General features: G+C 44.4%; 1 protein-coding gene and 1 long non-coding RNA gene across 2 annotated transcripts in view; both read right to left on the bottom strand.

Annotated features, from left to right (window-relative positions):
- The window catches only part of LOC121530978 (protein unc-13 homolog B-like), a 133,573-nt gene that overhangs the window by 17,996 nt on the left and 94,526 nt on the right, over positions 1-21,051 (bottom strand). Inside the window, exons 20-24 of the mRNA XM_045226981.1 lie at positions 20,231-20,357; positions 19,782-19,878; positions 19,121-19,264; positions 16,705-16,782; positions 16,030-16,107 (exon numbers count right to left, since the gene is read on the bottom strand). Of these exons, the coding sequence (XP_045082916.1) occupies positions 16,030-16,107; positions 16,705-16,782; positions 19,121-19,264; positions 19,782-19,878; positions 20,231-20,357 (524 nt within the window). The remainder of the gene's footprint in view (positions 1-16,029; positions 16,108-16,704; positions 16,783-19,120; positions 19,265-19,781; positions 19,879-20,230; positions 20,358-21,051) is intronic.
- LOC121530979 lies at positions 8,830-10,956 on the bottom strand. Its single transcript, XR_005994080.1, has 3 exons — positions 10,772-10,956; positions 9,236-9,265; positions 8,830-8,865 (listed from the first exon to the last, which is right to left on the bottom strand). It is a non-coding gene; the product is annotated as an uncharacterized LOC121530979 (long non-coding RNA).

The raw sequence follows: 21,051 nt of genomic DNA, 5'->3' as shown, positions 1-21,051 counted from the left end.
TTGTATTGGTGAGGGGGTGAATGGGGTGTAGAATACAGTACAGTATTGTATTGGTGATGGGGTGAATGGGGTGTAGAATACAGTATTGTATTGGTGAGGGGGTGAATGGGGTGTAGAATACAGTATTGTATTGGTGAGGGGGTGAATGGGGTGTAGAATACAGTATTGTATTGGTGAGGGGGTGAATGTGTTGTAGAATACAGTATTCTATTGGTGAGGGGGTGAATGGGGTGTAGAATACAGTATTGTATTGGTGAGGGGGTGAATGGGGTGTAGAATACAGTATTGTATTGGTGAGGGGGTGAATGGGGTGTAGAATACAGTATTGTATTGGTGAGGGGGTGAAAGGGAAAAACAAACCTTGTTCACTTCATCCTTTGACTAGTGTGTGAGAGGGTGAGGACAGAAAAGGACAAACAAACCATATTAAACCAAATGACAGTGACACATACAACTATGATGATCAATATTTCATTGTTTACATAGAATAGATAGGTAACTAATTGTTTAACAGATTCATAGTACAGTAGGGTTCAATAGACCCCCCCCCACACCCACATCTTTAGAGGTACACAAAAAGTATGTGGACACCCTCTTCCAATTAGTGGATTCGGCTATTTCAGCCACACCTGTTGATGACAGGTGTATAGAATCGAGAACACAGCATTGCAATCTCCATAGACAAACATTTGCAGTAGCATGGTCTTACTGAACAGCTCAGTGACTTTCAATGTGCACCGTCATAGGATTCCACCTTTCCAACAAGTCAGATCGTCAAATTTCTGCCCTGCTAGAGCTTCCTGGGTCAACTGTAAGTGCTGTTATTATGAAGTGGAAACATCTAGGTGCAACAACGGCTCAGCGAAGTGGTAGGCCACACAAGCTCACAGAACGGGACCGCCAAATGCTGAAGTGCGTAGCGCGTCAAAATGGTCTGTCCTCGTTTGCAACACTCACTACCGAGTTCCAAACTGCCTCTGGAAGCAAAGTCAGAACAAGAACTGTTCGTCGGGAGCTACATGAAATGGGTTTCCATGGCCGAGCAGCCGTACACAAGTCTAAGATCACCATGCGCAATGCCAAGCATCGGCTGGATTGGTGTAAAGCTCACCGCCATTGGACTCTGGAGCAGTGGAAACGCGTTCTCTGGAGTGATGAATCACGCTTCACCATCTGGCAGTTCGACGGACAAATCTGGGTTTGGAGGACACCAGGAGAACGCTACCTGCCCCAATGCATAGTGCCAACTGTAAAGTTTGGTGGAGGAGGAATAATGGTCTGGGGCTGTTTTTCATGGTTCAGGCCCCCTGAAGGGAAATCTTAACGCTACAGCATACAATTACAGTGAGGGAAAAAAGTATTTGATCCCCTGCTGATTTTGTACGTTTGCCCACTGACAAAGAAATTATCAGTCTATAATTTTAATGGTAGGTTTATTTGAACAGTGAGAGACAGAATAACAACCAAAAAATCCAGAGAAACGCATGTCAAAAATGTTATAAATTGATTTGCATTCAAATGAGGGAAATAAGTATTTGACCCCCTCTCAATCAGAAAGATTTCTGGCTCCCAGGTGTCTTTTATACAGGTAACGAGCTGAGATTAGGAGCACACTCTTAAAGGGAGTGCTCCTAATCTCAGCTTGTTACCTGTATAAAAGACACCTGTCCACAGAAGCAATCAATCAATCAGATTCCAAACTCTCCACCATGGCCAAGACCAAAGAGCTCTCCAAGGATGTCAGGGACAAGATTGTAGACCTACACAAGGCTGGAATGGGCTACAAGACCATCGCCAAGCAGCTTGGTGAGAAGGTGACAACAGTTGATGCAATTATTCGCAAATAGAAGAATGACAAAATAACTGTCAATCTCCCTCAGCCTGGGGCTCCATGCAAGATCTCACCTCGTGGAGTTGCAATGATCATGAGAACGGTGAGGAATCAGCCCAGAACTACACAGGAGGATCTTGTCAATGATCTCAAGGCAGCTGGGACCATAGTCACCAAGAAAACAATTGGTAACACACTACGCCGTGAAGGACTGAAATCCTGCAGCGCCCGCAAGGTCCCCCTGCTCAAGAAAGCACATATACATGCCCATCTGAAGTTTGCCAATGAACATCTGAATGATTCAGAGGAGAACTGGGTGAAAGTGTTGTGGTTAGATGAGACCAAAATGGAGCTCTTTGGTATCAACTCAACTCGCCGTGTTTGGAGGAGGAGGAATGCTGCCTATGACCCCAAGAACACCATCCCCACCGTCAAACATGGAGGTGGAAACATTATGCTTTGGGGGTGTTTTTCTGCTAAGGGGACAGGACAACTTCACCGCATCAAAGGGACGATGGACGGGGCCATGTACCGTCAAATCTTGAGTGAGAACCTCCTTCCCTCAGCCAGGGCATTGAAAATGGGTCGTGGATGGGTATTCCAGCATGACAATGACCTAAAACACACGGCCAAGGCAACAAAGGAGTGGCTCAAGAAGAAGCACATTAAAGTCCTGGAGTGGCCTAGCCAGTCTCCAGACCGTAATCCCATAGAAAATCTGTAGAGGGAGCTGAAGGTTCGAGTTGCCAAACGTCAGCCTCGAAACCTTAATGACTTGGAGAAGATCTGCAAAGAGGAGTGGGACAAAATCCCTCCTGAGATGTGTGCAAACCTGGTGGCCAACTACAAGAAACGTCTGACCTCTGATTGCCAACAAGGGTTTTGCCACCAAGTACTAAGTCATGTTTTGCAGAGGGGTCAAATACTTATTTCCCTCATTAAAATGCAAATCCATTTATAACATTTTTGACATGCGTTTGTCTGGATTTTTTTGTTGTTATTCTGTCTCTCACTGTTCAAATAAACCTACCATTAAAATTATAGACTGATCATTTCTTTGTCAGTGGGCAAACATACAAAATCAGCAGGGGATCAAATACTTTTTTCCCTCACTGTACATTCTAGATGATTCTGTGCTTCCAACTTTGTGGCAACAAATTGGGGAAGGCCCTTTCCTGTTTCAACAATGCCCCTGTGTACAAACCAAGGTCCATACAGAAATGGTTTGTTGAGATCGGTGTGGAAGAAATTGACTGGCCTACACAGAGCCCTGACCTCAACCCCATCGAACACCTTTGGGATGAATTGGAACACCGACTGCAAGCCAGGCCTAATCGCCCAACATCAGTGCCCGACCTCACTAATGCTCTTGTGGCTGAATGGAAGGAAGTATGCGCAGCAATGTTCCAACAACTAGTGGAAAGCCTTCCCAGAAGAGTGGATGCTGTTATAGCAGCAAAGGGGGGACCAACTCCATATTAATGCCCATGATTTTGGAATGAGATATTCCAACGAGCAGATGTTCACATAGTTTTGGCCATGTAGTGTATTCTCAGTCACATCGCATGAGGTACCCCTGACACAATCTAGACTCGTGTCTCAGTTAACTGAGAAAACTGGCTTATTTAAGGGCTAAATAATGTCTTGCTCAAACGGTCAGGTTCCAAATGAGAGCGATTCAGCTAGCGGGAAAGGAACTGTTTCCTGAACGGGAAATGGCTAGCCAAATCACTCAGCAGTTATTGAACAGCAGAAGCCGACACGCTCTAGCTAAAATAATAGATAAACTCCCTGGCTGAGTCACACATAGCAATCTATTCCCTATAAAGTGCACCACTTTTGACCAGGGCTATATACAGTAGGGACAAGGGTGCCATTTGGGACACATATCTGTGTCTCATTCACTTCTTGGCTTCCTAGGACAAGCGCTGTACATACGGAAACGGTAATTAGTTCCCGTCTATTTGTCATGTACTGTGTACAGTGATTTGAGCTGCAGTAGGCTTCATACTGTATACAGTGATTTGAGCTGCAGTAGGCTTCATACTGTATACAGTGATTTGAGCTGCAGTAGGCTTCATACTGTATACAGTGATTTGAGCTGCAGTAGGCGTCATACTGTATACAGTGATTTGAGCTGCAGTGGGCTTCATACTGTATACAGTGATTTGAGCTGCAGTAGGCTTCATACTGTATACAGTGATTTGAGCTGCAGTGGGCTTCATACTGTATACAGTGATTTGAGCTGCAGTAGGCGTCATACTGTGTACAGTGATTTGAGCTGCAGTAGGCGTCATACTGTATACAGTGATTTGAGCTGCAGTAGGCTTCATACTGTGTACAGGTACTTCTGTCTATTCTGCATTCTACTTTTACCCTTTAGCTCTCAAGCACTGTGTGTAGGTCTACACATTCACACTCATCCTCAATGTCACACACTTAACTAATCACAGTATTGTGGCGATCAAACCACCCACCTTTTTGCTGATGGTGTCCTCCTTCAGAGGAGACAAGTAACAGAGAGTTTTAGTCTCATGCGAATGTCCATGACCACATACACACAATCCCAAAGGCAAGCAAATTCACACACACACATGAACTCATAGACACACAATTTATAGAAAAACGCTTGTGTGAAGGCTGGTTAAAGGATAGAAGACAAGAGGAAACAGTAGGAGACAGGAGGAGACATGAGGAGAGAGTAGGAGACATGATACAGGAGGAGACAGGAGGAGAGAGTAGGAGACAGGAGGAGACATGAGGAGACATGAGGAGAGAGTAGGAGACATGATACAGGAGGAGACAGGAGGAGAGAGTAGGAGACAGGAGGAGACAGGGGGAGACATGAAGAGAGAGTAGGAGACATGATACAGGAGGAGACAGGAGGAGAGAGTAGGAGACAGGAGGAGACATGAGGAGACATGAGGAGAGAGTAGGAGACATGATACAGGAGGAGAGAGTAGGAGACAGGAGGAGACAGGACAGAGGAGACAGTAGTAGACGGGATATAGGAGACAGGAGCAGACAGGACAGAGGAGACAGGAGGAGACAGGATATAGGAGACAGGAAGAGACAGTAGGATACAGAATATAGGAGACAGTAGTAGACAGGATATAGGAGACATGAAGCGACAGGATATCATAGACACGTTGTAGACAGGATATAGGAGACAGGACGAGACAGCAGGATACAGGATATACGAGACAGTGGAAGACAGGACATAGGAGACAGAAAGAGAAAGTATGTAGGAGACAGGAAGAAACGGTAGGAGACGGGTAGAGACAGGAGATAGGAGACAGGATGAGACAACATATAGGAGACAGGAGACAGGTATTATAGGAGACAGTAGGAGACAGTCGGAGATAGGAGACAGAAGGAGACAGTAGTAGACAGGATATAGGAGACAGGAGAAGACAGGAGGAGACAGGTATTATAGGAGACAGTAGGAGACAGTCGGAGATAGGAGGATACAGTACAAGACAGGATGTATGAAACAGGAGGATACAGGATATAAGAGACAGAAAGAGATGGTGGAGACAGGATATACAGTGGCTTGCGAAAGTATTCACCCTCCTTGGCATTTTTCCTATTTTGTTGCCTTACAACCTAGAATTAAAATGGTTATTTATTTATTTATTTTGGGGGGGGGGGTTCTATCATTTGATTTACACAACATGCCTACCACTTTGAAGAAGCAAAATATTTTTTATTGTGAAACAAACAAGAAATAAGACAAAAAAACAGAATACTTGAGCATGCATAACTATTCACCCCCCCAAAGTCAATAATTTGTAGAGCCACCTTTTGCAGCAATTACAGCTGCAAGACTCTTGGGGTATGTCTCTATAAGCTTGGCACATCTAGCCACTGGGATTTTTGCCCATTCTTCAATGCAAAACTGCTCCAAGTTGGATGGGTTCCGCTGGTGTACAGCAATCTTTAAGTCATACCACAGATTCTCAATTGGATTGAGGTCTGGGCTTTGACATGGCCATTCCAAGACATTTAAATGTTTCCCCTTAAACCACACGAGTGTTGCTTTAGCAGTATGCTTAGGGTCATTGTCCTGCTGGAAGGTGAACCTCCGTCCCAGTCTCAAATCTCTGGAAGACTGAAACAGGTTTCCCTCAAGAATTTCCCTGTATTTAGTGCCATCCATCATTCCTTCAATTATGACCAGTTTCCCAGTCCCTGCCGATGAAGAACATCCCCACAGCATGATGCTGCCACCACCATGCTTCACTGTGGGGATGGTGTTCTCGGGGTGATGAGAGGTGTTGGGTTTGCGCCAGACATAGCATTTTCCTTGATGGCCAAAAAGCTCCGTTTCTAGTCTCATCTGACCAGAGTACCTTCTTCCATATGTTTGGGGAGACTCCCACATGCCTTTTGGCGAACACCAAACGTGTTTGCTTATTTCTTTAAGCAATGGCTTTTTTCTGGCCACTCTTCCATAAAGCCCAGCTCTGTGGAGTGTACGGCTTAAAGTGGTCCTATGGACAGATACTCCAATCTCCGCTGTGGAACTTTGCAGCTCCTTCAGGGTTATCTTTGGTCTCTTTGTTGCCTCTCTGATTAATGCCCTCCTTGCCTGGTCCGTGAGTTTTGGTGGGCGGCCCTCTCTTGACAGGTTTGTTGTGGTGCCATATTCTTTCAATTTTTTTATAATGGATTTAAATGGTGCTCCGTGGGATGTTAAAAGTTTTTTATATTTTTTTATAACCCAACCCTGATCTGTACTTCTCCACAACTTTGTCCCGGACCTGTTTGGAGAGCTCCTTGTCTTCATGGTGCCGCTTGCTTGGTGGTGCCCCTTGCTTAGTGGTGTTGCTGATCATACTGAGATCATGTAACAGATCATGTGACACTTAGATTGCACACAGGTGGACTTTATTTAACTAATTATGTGACTTCTGAAGGTAATTGGTTGCACTAGATCTTATTTAGGGAGTTCATAGCAAAGGGAGGGGAATACATTTGCACGCACCACTTTTCCGTTATTTATTTTGTATAATTTTCTGAAACAAGTTATTTTTTTCATTTCACTTCACCAATTTGGACTATTTTGTGTATGTCCATTACATGAAATCCAAATAAAAATCAATTTAAATTACAGAATGTAATGCAACAAAATAGGAAAAACGCCAAGGGGGAGGAATACTTTTGCAAGGCACTGTAGGAGACAGGATATATGAGACAAGAGGAGACAGGAGGATACAGGATATAGGAGACAGGATATACGAAAGAGGAGGAGACAGGATGACTGTATTGAACAAGAGGATGAGAGGAGTGAAGAGGGAAAGAGGACTGTACTGAACAAGAGGATGAGAGAAGAGAAGAGGGAAGGATGACTGTACTGAACTAGAGGATGAGAGAAGAGAAGAGGGAAGGATGACTGTACTGAACTAGAGGATGAGAGAAGAGAGAGGGATGACTGTACTGAACTAGAGGATGAGAGAAGAGAGAGGGATGACTGTACTGAACTAGAGGATGAGAGAAGAGAGAGGGATGACTGTACGAACTAGAGGATGAGAGAAGAGAGAGGGATGACTGTACTGAACTAGAGGATGAGAGGAGAGAGAGGGATGACTGTATTGAACTAGAGGATGAGAGAAGAGAGAGGGATGACTGTACTGAACTAGAGGATGAGAGAAGAGAGAGGGATGACTGTACTGAACTACAGGATGAGAGAAGAGAGAGGGATGACTGTACTGAACTAGAGGATGAGAGAAGAGAGGGATGACTGTACTGAACTAGAGGATGAGAGAAGAGAGAGGGATGACTGTACTGAACTACAGGTTGAGAGAAGAGAGAGGGATGACTGTACTGAACTACAGGTTGAGAGAAGAGAGAGGGATGACTGTACTGAACTAGAGGATGAGAGAATAGAGAGGGATGACTGTACTGAACTAGAGGATGAGAGAAGGGAGAGGGATGACTGTACTGAACTACAGGATGAGAGAAGAGGGGATGAAGAGGAAGGTTGGACTTCAAGCTCAGATAAACCAACCTGCTTCTCCTTGTCTTTCTTCTCAGCCTATAGAAATCAGGGAGAGACATACAGTTATGCTTCCAACACACACAATGTCCATATGCCCCTACTGGGTTGTACCTCATCGTATGTAACTCACACAAAGTCACTGTGAGGCATCTGCCATCAGGAGAGCTAACAGAATCTTGAAGCTCTCTGTCTCATACACACACACACACACACACACACACACACACCCCCACACACACACACACACACACACACACACACACACACACACAAAGACACACACCTTTTCCTTCTTCTTGTCAAGCTGTAGGAAAAACAAAACAAATGAGATAAACATGATGAGTAGAGATGAACATAACAGAACAACTACATCAAACCAAGAGGAATGATAGAACATAACAGAACAACTACATCAAACCAAGAGGAATGATAGAACACAACAGAACAAATACATCTAACCAAGAAGAGTGAGACAGGAGAGGTTGAAGAGGAGAGACAATAGAGGTTGAAGAGGAGTGAGACAGGAGAGGTTGAAGAGGAGTGAGACAGGAGAGGTTGAAGAGGAGTGAGACAGGAGAGGTTGAAGAGCAGTGAGACAGGAGAGGTTGAAGAGCAGTGAGACAGGAGAGGTTGAAGAGGAGTGAGACAGGAGAGGTTGAAGAGGAGTGAGACAGGAGAGGTTGAAGAGGAGTGAGACAGGAGAGGTTGAAGAGGAGTGAGACAGGAGAGGTTGAAGAGGAGTGAGACAGGAGAGGTTGAAGAGGAGTGAGACAGTAGAGGTTGAAGAGGAGTGAGACAGTAGAGGTTGAAGAGGAGTGAGACAGGAGAGGTTGAAGAGGAGTGAGACAGGGAGAGGTTGAAGAGGAGTGAGGATGTGATATAAGCTCAATGTTTCCTGACAAACACACACTTACAGCCAACCATTTCACAACATGAGTGAATAAAGGAGTGATACACAATGATAGTTTGGGCTTAAATCATCTTAACACAACCAAACCTTCTCTTTCTCACTGTCCACATCACTGTCATCGTTCTACAGGAGGCCAAGGGAGACAACCACATTCAAGACTTAGCACAACCTAAACACAACCTACACACAACTTACAGATAAACACAATGTTAATACAACCTTACCACAAGCTGAACAACTTCAGCACAACTGAAAACACAGCTCTAATACACTAAAGTTCTAATATTGTAGATTTATAAATGCAAATCTACAACATCATCTTCAAACTGGTTGGTTTAAAATACACCAATGAGGAGATGGCTATATCAGCTAAGACTAGTACAAATACACTGATACAACACACCACATACACAGTCTTTATTGGACACTGGAAGTTGTTTAATACTGTCCACTGCCTTGAGAACCAATTCCCTTTTGTCCCTAGCCAACAAACCTTTCTTTGCTCTTTTTCTTTGTTGTCAATCTAGAGAGAGAGAGAGAGAAAGAGAGAGAGAGAGAGAGAGAGAGAGAGAGAGAGAGACAGAGAGACAGAGACAGAGAGAGAGATACTGTCCTCAGATGCTTAAAGAGTCAGCCTACCCCCAGACCCATAAGCACACACACTCTTTCTCTCTCACACAAACACACACAAGTTCTCAAGGACTATGGCGGAGAAGTACACACACACACACCCCCAGGACAGGTTGGTAGTAACCATTTGCAAACAGACCTATCTGGCATCAACAAAATATTAATTTATTTGAGCCTCAAGTAGTCAGTCTATGGCCATTACCTTTTCAACCTCTCAGAGCAGGTAAGATAATGTTAATAGCTAACATTATCACACAAGCATCCAGCTATCCCCTTATGTTAGTGTTGCTGCTATGATGCTATCCCTCACTGTTATCTCCAATGCTAATATCTACTATTATCCCACTAGCATCCAGCTATCCCTCACTGTTATCTCCAATGCTAATATCTACTATTATCCCACTAGCATCCAGCTATCCCTCACTGTTATCTCCAATGCTAATATCTACTATTATCCCACTAGCATCCAGCTATCCCTCACTGTTAACTCCAATGCTAATATCTACTATTATCCCACTAGCATCCAGCTATCCCTCACTGTTATCTCCAATGCTAATATCTACTATTATCCCACTAGCATCCAGCTATCCCTCACTGTTATCTCCAATGCTAATATCTACTATTATCCCACTAGCATCCAGCTATCCCTCACTGTTAACTCCAATGCTAATATCTACTATTATCCCACTAGCATCCAGCTATCCCTCACTGTCATCTCCAATGCTAATATCTACAATTATCCCCCTAGCATCCAGCTATCCCTCACTGTTATCTCCAATGCTAATATCTACCATTATCCAACTAGCATCCAGCTATCCCTCACTGTTATCTCCAATGCTAATATCTACCATTATCCAACTAGCATCCAGCTATCCCTCACTGTTATCTCCAATGCTAATATCTACCATTATCCAACTAGCATCCAGCTATCCCTCACTGTTATCTCCAATGCTAATATCTACCATTATCCAACACTCTTCCTTTCCTTTCCCTTTTCTTTAATCTGAATAAAGTCTAATGTCTTTAGACGTTGGGAATCATCCCCCAGTGTGGAGATAAGAGGAAGCCATTTTACCAGCCCCCCCAAGTGGAGAGACATATAACATTCTGGGACACTCTCACATTCAATTATCTGCTGGCTCCCTGCTAGTCGCTAGTCTATTAACATCTCTCTCTAGAGACTTTACTGAGGAGCTGTTGTAAATCTCTTAAGTGGCTTGTGGAGCTCAGTGAGGCTGTGAGAGCAGCTTTATTACACAACTTGACTGCTGCCACTAACGACTACCACAAGACAAGGGGGTGGGGGGGTGATTTAAAGGGTGTATGGTTACATGGAGGCAGAGGGGATTTAAAGGGATCGGTATACAAAGCCATCTTTCTCCCCAGAACCCCCCCTCACCTCTGAGCCAGCTTCTGAGTCCGAGCAACCAGACTAAGAGAAGAAAAAGGTGAAAAAGACATAACCCCATAAGGAGGTACAATACTGATTTCCTGCCTTAAACAAACTATGTATTTTTCTTCTGTATGTAACAGCAATGTGAGTATGAGGTCAAGTCTAGGTTATATGGCAGGTTGCTCAGGATGATTGTATACATACAGTACAGTGCCTTCGGATAGTATTCAGACCCCTTGACTTTTTCCACATTTTGTTACATTACAGCCTTATTCTAAAATGGAATTTTAAAAAATTGAATCTTGTTTCTCATGATCTGAGATCGTTTATTTATTTATTTTTTTTAACAAACTGCAATCGGGCTGTCATGTACCTTTTACTGAGGAGTGGCTTCCGTCTGGACACTCTACCATAAAGGTCTGATTGGTGGAATGCTGCAGAGACGTTTGTCCTTCTGGAAGGTTCTCCCATCTCCACAGAGGAACTCTGAGTGGCCATCGGGTTCTTGGTCACCTCCCTGACCAAGGCCCTTCTGCCCCGATTGATCAGTTTAGCCGGACGGCCAGCTCTAGGAAGAGTCTTGGTGGTTCCAAACTTCTTCCATTTAAGAATGATGGGGGCCACTGTGTTCTTGGGGACCTTCAACGCCGCAGAAATTTTTTGGTACCCTTTCCCAGATCTGCGCCTCGACACATTCCTGTCTCGGAGCTCTACGGACAATTCCTTCGACCTCATGGCTTGGGTTTTGCTCGGACATGCACTGTCAACTGTGGGACCTTATATAGACAGGTGTGTGCCTTTCCAAATCATGTCCAATCAATTGAATTTACCACAGGTGGACTCCAATCAAGTTGTAGGAACATCTCAAAGATGATCAATGGAAACAGGATGCACCTGAGCTCTATTTCGAGTCTCATAGCAAAAGGTCTGAATACTCATGTAAATAAGGTATTTCTGGTTTTTATTTTCAATACATTTGCAAACATTTCTTAACTGTTTTTACTTTTGTCCTTATGGGGTATTGTGTGTAGAATACTGAGTAATTATTATTTTTTTACAATCCATTTTAGCATATGGCTGTAACATAACAAAATGTGGAAAAAGTTAAGGGGTCTGAATTCTTTCTGAAAGCACATACATACATACATACATATATATAACTCCATTGATACCAACTAAACAACACTATTAGACCAAGCAGTCCAGTCATGTCCAGTATCTCTTCTTACCTCCGACTAGCAGCCAAACGAAAATCCCAGAAAATAATGAAATAAAAAATACAAATATGTATCAGTAGTGGAGGGGAATGTTGACAATGTGACCAGTGATGTAGTGGTAAAAATATTGGTGGGTAAAAGTCATGCTCCCTACACTTTCAATGCATTTTTCAACAAAAGGTGGGTAAACTGTTGGGCAAAACAAAAGGTGGGTAAACTGCGCTTATTTGCGTTTACCCTCCACTACACCACTGAATGTGGCACATTTTTGCTAGCCTCATTCATTCATCAGAATAGTTATGAAGGCCATTGAAGTAAAATACCGGTCAAATAAGAGGGCTGGCTTTACAAACTACAGGCTAAAGCTAACACTGAACACGGTGCTCTTTACAAACTACAGGCTAAAGCTAACACTGAACACGGAGCTCTTTACAAACTACAGGCTAAAGCTAACACTGAACACGGTGCTCTTTACAAACTACAGGCTAAAGCTAACACTGAACACGGTGCTCTTTACAAACTACAGGCTAAAGCTAACACTGAACACGGTGCTCTTTACAAACTACAGGCTAAAGCTAACACTGAACACGGTGCTCTTTACAAACTACAGGCTAAAGCTAACACTGAACACTGTGCTCTTTACAAACTACAGGCTAAAGCTAACACTGAACACTGAGCTCTTTACAAACTACAGGCTAAAGCTAACACTGAACACTGAGCTCTTTACAAACTACAGGCTAAAGCTAACACTGAACACTGTGCTCTTTACAAACTACAGGCTAAAGCTAACACTGAACACGGTGCTCTTTACAAACTACAGGCTAAAGCTAACACTGAACACGGTGCTCTTTACAAACTACAGGCTAAAGCTAACACTGAACACTGTGCTCTTTACAAACTACAGGCTAAAGCTAACACTGAGCTCTTTACAAACTACAGGCTAAAGCTAACACTGAACACTGTGCTCTTTACAAACTACAGGCTAAAGCTAACACTGAACACGGTGCTCTTTACAAACTACAGGCTAAAGCTAACACTGAACACGGTGCTCTTTACAAACTACAGGCTAAAGCTAACACTGAACACGGTGCTCTTTACAAACTACAGGCTAAAGCTAACACTGAACACGGTGCTCTAAACTCTGTCCTCTGTATGGGAGGGTAATACCCACCATGTCATCCTCCCCCTCGTTGTCGGTTATAGCCTGGAGAGGACAAACACACAACCCTCAGTCTCAATGAGAGATGTGAGCTGAAACCACACTACTGTTTAAAAGCTTTTCATTGACTACAGACAGCCCAGAAAAACTCAGATGCATAATGTAAAGAACTTACAGTATTGTCAACAACCTAGAGTATGACAGAAAACAACAGAGATACTTTGACATATTATAGTAGCATCTTAACTCCCTATGTTAGATGGACAGACCTACCCCCTCATCGAACTCCTCAGGCTCCTCCTCATCCTCAAGCTTAGGAGAAAAACGGATATATCATCAATCAATCAAATAAAATGTATAAAGCCCTTCATGAAGACGTCATGTTTAAATCCATACAATGGAACAACCTGGGAGTCAGAGGATACCACCACTGATATCAAAGAGGGATTCTAGAACAGACCTATAAGAAGCTATATGGGGATGGAGAGGTCTACAGACCAACAAGAAGCTATAGGGATGGAGAGGTCTACAGACCTACAAGAAGCTATATGGGGATGGAGAGGTCTACAGACCTACAAGAAGATATATGGGGATGGAGAGGTCTACAGACCTACAAGAAGCTATATAGGGATGGAGAGGTCTACAGACCTACAAGAAGCTATATGGGGATGGAGAGGTCTACGACCTACAAGAAGCTATATGGGGATGGAGAGGTCTACAGACCTACAAGAAGCTATAGGGATGGAGAGGTCTACAGACCAACAAGAAGCTATATAGGGATGGAGAGGTCTACAGACCTACAAGAAGCTATATGGGGATGGAGAGGTCTACGACCTACAAGAAGCTATATAGGGATGGAGAGGTCTACAGACCTACAAGAAGCTATATGGGGATGGAGAGGTCTACGACCTACAAGAAGCTATATAGGGATGGAGAGGTCTACAGACCTACAAGAAGCTATATAGGGATGGAGAGGTCTACGACCTACAAGAAGCTATATAGGGATGGAGAGGTCTACAGACCTACAAGAAGCTATATAGGGATGGAGAGGTCTACAGACCTACAAGAAGCTATATAGGGATGGAGAGGTCTACAGACCTACAAGAAGCTATAGGGATGGAGAGGTCTACAGACCTACAAGAAGCTATAGGGATGGAGAGGTCTACAGACCTACAAGAAGCTATAGGGATGGAGAGGTCTACAGACCTACAAGAAGCTATATAGGGATGGAGAGGTCTACAGACCTACAAGAAGCTATAGGGATGGAGAGGTCTACAGACCTACAAGAAGCTATATATGGATGGAGAGGTCTACAGACCTACAAGAAGCTATAGGGATGGAGAGGTCTACAGACCTACAAGAAGCTATATAGGGATGGAGAGGTCTACAGACCTACAAGAAGCTATAGGGATGGAGAGGTCTACAGACCTACAAGAAGCTATAGGGATGGAGAGGTCTACAGACCTACAAGAAGCTATAGGGATGGAGAGGTCTCCAGACCTATAAGAAGCTATATAGGGATGGAGAGGTCTACAGACCTACAAGAAGCTATATAGGGATGGAGAGGTCTACAGACCTACAAGAAGCTATATAGGGATGGAGAGGTCTACAGACCTACAAGAAGCTATATAGGGATGGAGAGGTCTACAGACCTACAAGAAGCTATATAGGGATGGAGAGGTCTACAGACCTACAATAAGCTATAGGGATGGAGAGGTCTACAGACCTACAAGAAGCTATATGGGGATGGAGAGGTCTACAGACCTACAAGAAGCTATATAGGGATGGAGAGGTCTACAGACCTACAAGAAGCTATATAGGGATGGAGAGGTCTACAGACCTACAAGAAGCTATATGGGGATGGAGAGGTCTACAGACCTACAAGAAGCTATATAGGGATGGAGAGGTCTACAGACCTACAATAAGCTATAGGGATGGAGAGGTCTACAGACCTACAAGAAGCTATATAGGGATGGAGAGGTCTACAGACCTACAAGAAGCTATATAGGGATGGAGAGGTCTACAGACCTACAAGAAGCTATATAGGGATGGAGAGGTCTACAGACCTACAAGAAGCTATATAGGGATGGAGAGGTCAACAGACCTACTAGAAGCTATAGGGATGGAGAGGTCTACAGACCTATAAGAAGCTATATGTGGATGGAGAGGTCTACAGACCTACAAGAAGCTATATAGGGATGGAGAGGTCTACAGACCTACAAGAAGCTATAGGGATGGGGAGCCGGGTTAGGTTACAGCAGGTCAGGATGGCAGGAGAGAGAAGCCTGCTCCCATACTATACAGATGTAGGATCTTAATTTGAGCCAGTTTGCTACGACAGGAAAATAATCCTGCAGCAACAGGAAATGTGAATTATTTTGTAGATTATAATTAAAAATACATATTTATAGGGGAAGATACATTTTTCATAAGGGGCGTGACAACAAAACAAAGACAGAGAGGAGCTGGCTACAACACAAACAGGCAGGCTGAGGAGAGATGTTTTCAACATCTGGGTACAGGACAGGGTTTAGTCGGGTGTTGAGTTGGAGAGATATGCAGGCACTGGGGTGGAGCTGGGTCATAGAAGAAAAGGGCAGAGTGGGAGGAGAGCGAGGGTCACCTTGGACCCAGGTACAGTCTGTAAGACAGGACCTTTGACCTACCATACATTCCTCTGCAGCGACCTGGAGAGACACACACAGGGTGGTTAGTCTTAATATGCTTCAATATGCTCGGATCCAGTCTCCTACGCACACACACTTGGTCGCACACACTGAAGCTTGCACACACACACGCCTTTCTTTCGGGATACCTCGTAGTCGAGTATGATTCCCCCAGCACCTAAATATAATGTAAAGTGCGTGTCTGACAGCATTGATTCTCACCTGTTTAGCCCCCATGCACTCAAACATCTTCTCCAACAAGACCCGCATCTGTTGTATGTTATTCATCAACACACAGGGCTGAGAGAGAGAGAGAGAGAGAGAGAGAGAGAGAGAGAGAGAGAGAGAGAGAGAGAGAGAAAGAGAGACGAGAGAGAAAAGAGAGAAAAGAGACGAGAGAGCAAAAGAGAAGATGTGTGTTGAGGTGAAGTGATATTCAGAGAGAGACAGGGAGAGGGAGAGAGAGAGAGACAGAGAGAGAGAGAGAGAGAGAGGGAGAAAGAGAGAGAGAGAAAGAGAGAGAGGGAGAAAGCGACGGGGGAGAGAGAGAGGGGGAGAGAGAGAGGGAGAAAGAGAGAGGGAGAAAGAGAGAGAGAGAGACAGGGAGAGCGAGAGAGTGAGAGAGAGACAGGGAGAGCGAGAGAGTGAGAGAGAGAGAGAGAGAGAGAGAGAGAGAGAGAGAGAGAGAGAGAGAGAGAGAGAGAGAGAGAGAGAGAGAGAGAGAGAGATAAATAACATGCTGGAGTAACTAAGAAACTAAGATGTTTTATAAGCTCTAAAGAAGATGCAGTACACAAGCTGTAGAGAGAGGACATGGTGTCCTTCAGAAATGAGTTTTGAAGTAGATACAGTATATCAGTTCCTAAAGGAGCCCAGTTGAGAGGCATTCGTACTCACTATCTTCTCCTTCTGGCAGTAGGTGGGGAACTCCTTGGACAGGATAGCACAGTACTGCATCAGCACCTTGGTGATGGTCTGGAGACAGACAGAGAACACAGTTAGAAAACACCTTGGTGATGGTCTGGAGACAGAGAGAGAACACAGTTAGAAAACATCTTGGTGATGGTCTGGAGACAGACAGAACACAGTTAGAAAGCTTCTCAGGTTATAACATCACCATGCTCTATCAGATAGTGTGTTTTAGTGCTGAAAAAAGTATTATTCAATAATTAAATAACTCATAGCTGACAGAGAGAGAAAGAACGCGAGTAGGAGGAGAGTGACAGCTTTGCATCAGCCATTCTTACTTAATGAGTTTGCATAAACCTCCTATCACACAATGTTGACATCAACCACTGGCTTTCCACCCTGTAGACTATTACAACACACCAACCACTGGCTTTCCACCCTGTAGACTAATACAACACACCAACCACTGGCTTTCCACCCTGTAGACTAATACAACACACCAACCACTGGCTTTCCACCCTGTAGACTAATACAACACACCAACCACTGGCTTTCCACCCTGTAGACTAATACAACACACCAACCACTGGCTTTCCACCCTGTAGACTATTACAACACACCAACCACTGGCTTTCCACCCTGTAGACTAATACAACACACCAACCACTGGCTTTCCACCCTGTAGACTAATACAACACACCAACCACTGGCTTTCCACCCTGCAGACTATTACAATACATCAACCACTGGCTTTCCACCCTGCAGACTATTACAACACACCAACCACTGGCTTTCCACCCTGTAGACTATTACAACACACCAACCACTGGCTTTCCACCCTGCAGACTATTACAACACATCAACCACTGGCTTTCCACCCTGTAGACTATTACAATACACCAACCACTGGCTTTCCACCCTGTAGACTAATACAACACACCAACCACTGGCTTTCCACCCTGCAGACTATTACAATACATCAACCACTGGCTTTCCACCCTGCAGACTATTACAATACATCAACCACTGGCTTTCCACCCTGCAGACTAATACAATACATCAACCACTGGCTTTCCACCCTGCAGACTATTACAATACATCAACCACTGGCTTTCCACCCTGTAGACTAATACAACACACCAACCACTGGCTTTCCACCCTGTAGACTAATACAACACACCAACCACTGGCTTTCCACCCTGCAGACTATTACAATACATCAACCACTGGCTTTCCACCCTGTAGACTATTACAACACACCAACCACTGGCTTTCCACCCTGCAGACTAATACAACACACCAACCACTGGCTTTCCACCCTGCAGACTATTACAACACACCAACCACTGGCTTTCTACCCTGCAGACTATTACAATACATCAACCACTGGCTTTCCACCCTGCAGACCATTACAACACATCAACCACTGGCTTTCCACCCTGTAGACTATTACAACACATCAACCACTGGCTTTCCACCCTGCAGACTATTACAACACATCAACCACTGGCTTTCCACCCTGCAGACTATTACAACACATCAACCACTGGCTTTCCACCCTGCAGACTATTACAACACACCAACCACTGGCTTTCCACCCTGCAGACTATTACAACACACCAACCACTGGCTTTCCACCCTGCAGACTATTACAACACACCAACCACTGGCTTTCCACCCTGCAGACTATTACAACACACCAACCACTGGCTTTCCACCCTGCAGACTAATACAACACATCAACCACTGGCTTTCCACCCTGCAGACTATTACAATACATCAACCACTGGCTTTCCACCCTGCAGACTATTACAACACATCAACCACTGGCTTTCCACCCTGTAGACTATTACAATACATCAACCACTGGCTTTCCACCCTGTAGACTATTACAACAAACCAACCACTGGCTTTCCACCCTGTAGACTATTACAATACATCAACCACTGGCTTTCCACCCTGCAGACTATTACAACACATCAACCACTGGCTTTCCACCCTGTAGACTATTACAATACATCAACCACTGGCTTTCCACCCTGTAGACTAATACAACACACCAACCACTGGCTTTCCACCCTGTAGACTATTACAATACATCAACCACTGGCTTTCCACCCTGCAGACCATTACAACAAACCAACTCTATCACAAGTTCACTGCTTTAAAGTCAACCATAACCATCTGACCATGGCTTCTGAAATAATGCTTTTCCAGGCAGCAAAGAGCTGTGAGGTGTCTATAACATTATCTCTCTTCCTCTTCTTCTCTGGATTCAAGTTTTGTTTGTTCTTAAAGAAGTTGACTGTGTATTCATTAATGTTGTTTGCTAATTTGGTTGAATTACATTGAAATGTACCTACTCATCTTGGTGAGAGAGTTTGTGTGTGTGCGTATGTGTTACCTTGGCGAAGCGCCTGTTGTAGTGGGCCTGCACCTTGGGGTCAGGACAGTCTAGTTTCTTGATGATCTCAAAGCTCTGGTTGAGCTGGGTGAAGATGTCCACTACTGAACTGGAGAACAGAGCATGCTCCGACGTCTGCTGGAACTATAGTAGGGAGAGGGAGAGAGGGAGAGACAGAGAGAGAGAGGGAGAGAGAGAGAGAGAGAGAGAGAGAGAGAGAGAGAGAGAGAGAGAGAGAGAGAGAGAGAGAGACAGAGAGAGAGAGAGACAGAGAGAGAGAAAGAGAGAGCAACAGAGAGAGAAAGAGAGAGCAACAGAGAGAGAGAGAGACAGAGAGAGAGAGAGAGAGAGAGAGAGAGAGAGACAGATAGAGAGAGAAAGAGAGAGAGAGAGAGAGAGAGAGAGAGAGAGAGAGAGAGAGAGAGAGAGAGAGAGAGAGAGAGAAGTCAGGGGTCAGAGGTCATGGTACAAAGGTCAGATAAATAGAATTAGTCTGCACCCCGATTCTCCACCATTTTCTAGAAGTGTGTACTTGCACACTCCCCAAATGTATTTTAAAGTATAGGATTGGTGTAAGTATTGGCTGGAGGGAGTTTCCGCCATTGTTAAAGCCATGCGAGAAAGTGTGCAGGTGAGCTGGTGAGACGTGGAGGTCCCTCACCCCTTCCCTCTTGTCCCTCTCTAGAGCTCCATGCATAAACTCCATGGACACATCCTCGTTCTCACCCAGCCACTGAAGGACAAACTGCAAAAACCACCTGGAGAGAGAGAGAGAGGGAGGAAAGAAGAGGGAGAGAGAGAAGGAGGAGGAGAAGGGAGGGAGGGACAGCGGGAAATAAACGAGGGAGGGAGAGAAAGAAGGAAAGAGAAAGGGAGAGTTGAGTTCAGTTAAAGGAAGAGAGAATTTGAAAATACATGCGAATGTGAGAGAGAAGCAGGTTGAAACTAAGTGTTAAAGAACAAGTGGCTGTCAGAGAGAGAGAAAGAGGGATTTGATGAATTCATGAGCAAGAGGATACAGTGTGTGTGTGTGTGTCTGTGTGTGTGTGTGTGTGTGTGTGTGTGTGTGTGTGTGTGTGTGTGTGTGTGTGGGGGGGGGTCCCTACTCACGCAGAGTACTCTGGTACAGTGTCTTGGAAAGCAGGCAGGTCGGTCACATACTCGTTGTATAGCCACTTGACCTTGAAGTGAAGATTCATGTAATCAGCACTCTTACACAGACGATGCTTCTCATGCTCTGAGGATGGAAACACACACACACACACAGTTAGTTAGCCTCTGTCTGTCTTAACTGCCATGGTTACACCTGGGGAATAAACCGCAACAGTTACATTAACAGTATATTCCACATTCTCCACGGTTCTACACAAAACTCAAATAATAACTGCAGTCATGTTGAATTTGTGAAAACAATTGCAATGTTAGTGTTATTGTATGAATTAATTGATGAAGCCATCTCCCTAGGAAGGCTGGGAATTGTCAGGGACCTCACGATGCGATATCATCACTTCTTAGTAGGGTGCCCACCCACTCCGCCCAGAGTGCGTGAAAACGCGCTTTGGTAATGACATTTCACTTCCTTACGTTATAAAATAAAAATGTACCTAGACTAATTTCATTCTTCATGTTCTGAATCGTTCAGTGGGGTCTTTCTCTAACATCTTATTAACATTATTTCCAAAAAGTCTGATTTCGTAACCTAATACATCCGATAATAAGCACCGAGCTCTTGACAGAGTGGCGCCGCTTTCTCGCAGCGACTTTTGATGATTTTACGCTGTGGTCGTCTGCAAAGTTGTTTCCGCGGGTCACAAAAAAAAAGCCAAGTTAACGCGACACCCTTTCTTATGAAGACACTGAGATGAATTCAATGTAAGAGGCCTTGAAAATAAAAAGCTTGCGGTACGCTCAGTGCTCCGTTGATATTTCAG

The sequence above is a fragment of the Coregonus clupeaformis genome, chromosome 18 (genome assembly GCF_020615455.1).
Source record: "Coregonus clupeaformis isolate EN_2021a chromosome 18, ASM2061545v1, whole genome shotgun sequence".
Taxonomy (NCBI): Eukaryota; Metazoa; Chordata; class Actinopteri; order Salmoniformes; family Salmonidae; genus Coregonus; species Coregonus clupeaformis.
The sequence above is the reverse complement of the archived record's forward strand: the minus strand, read 5'-3'. Positions and strand labels throughout refer to the sequence as shown.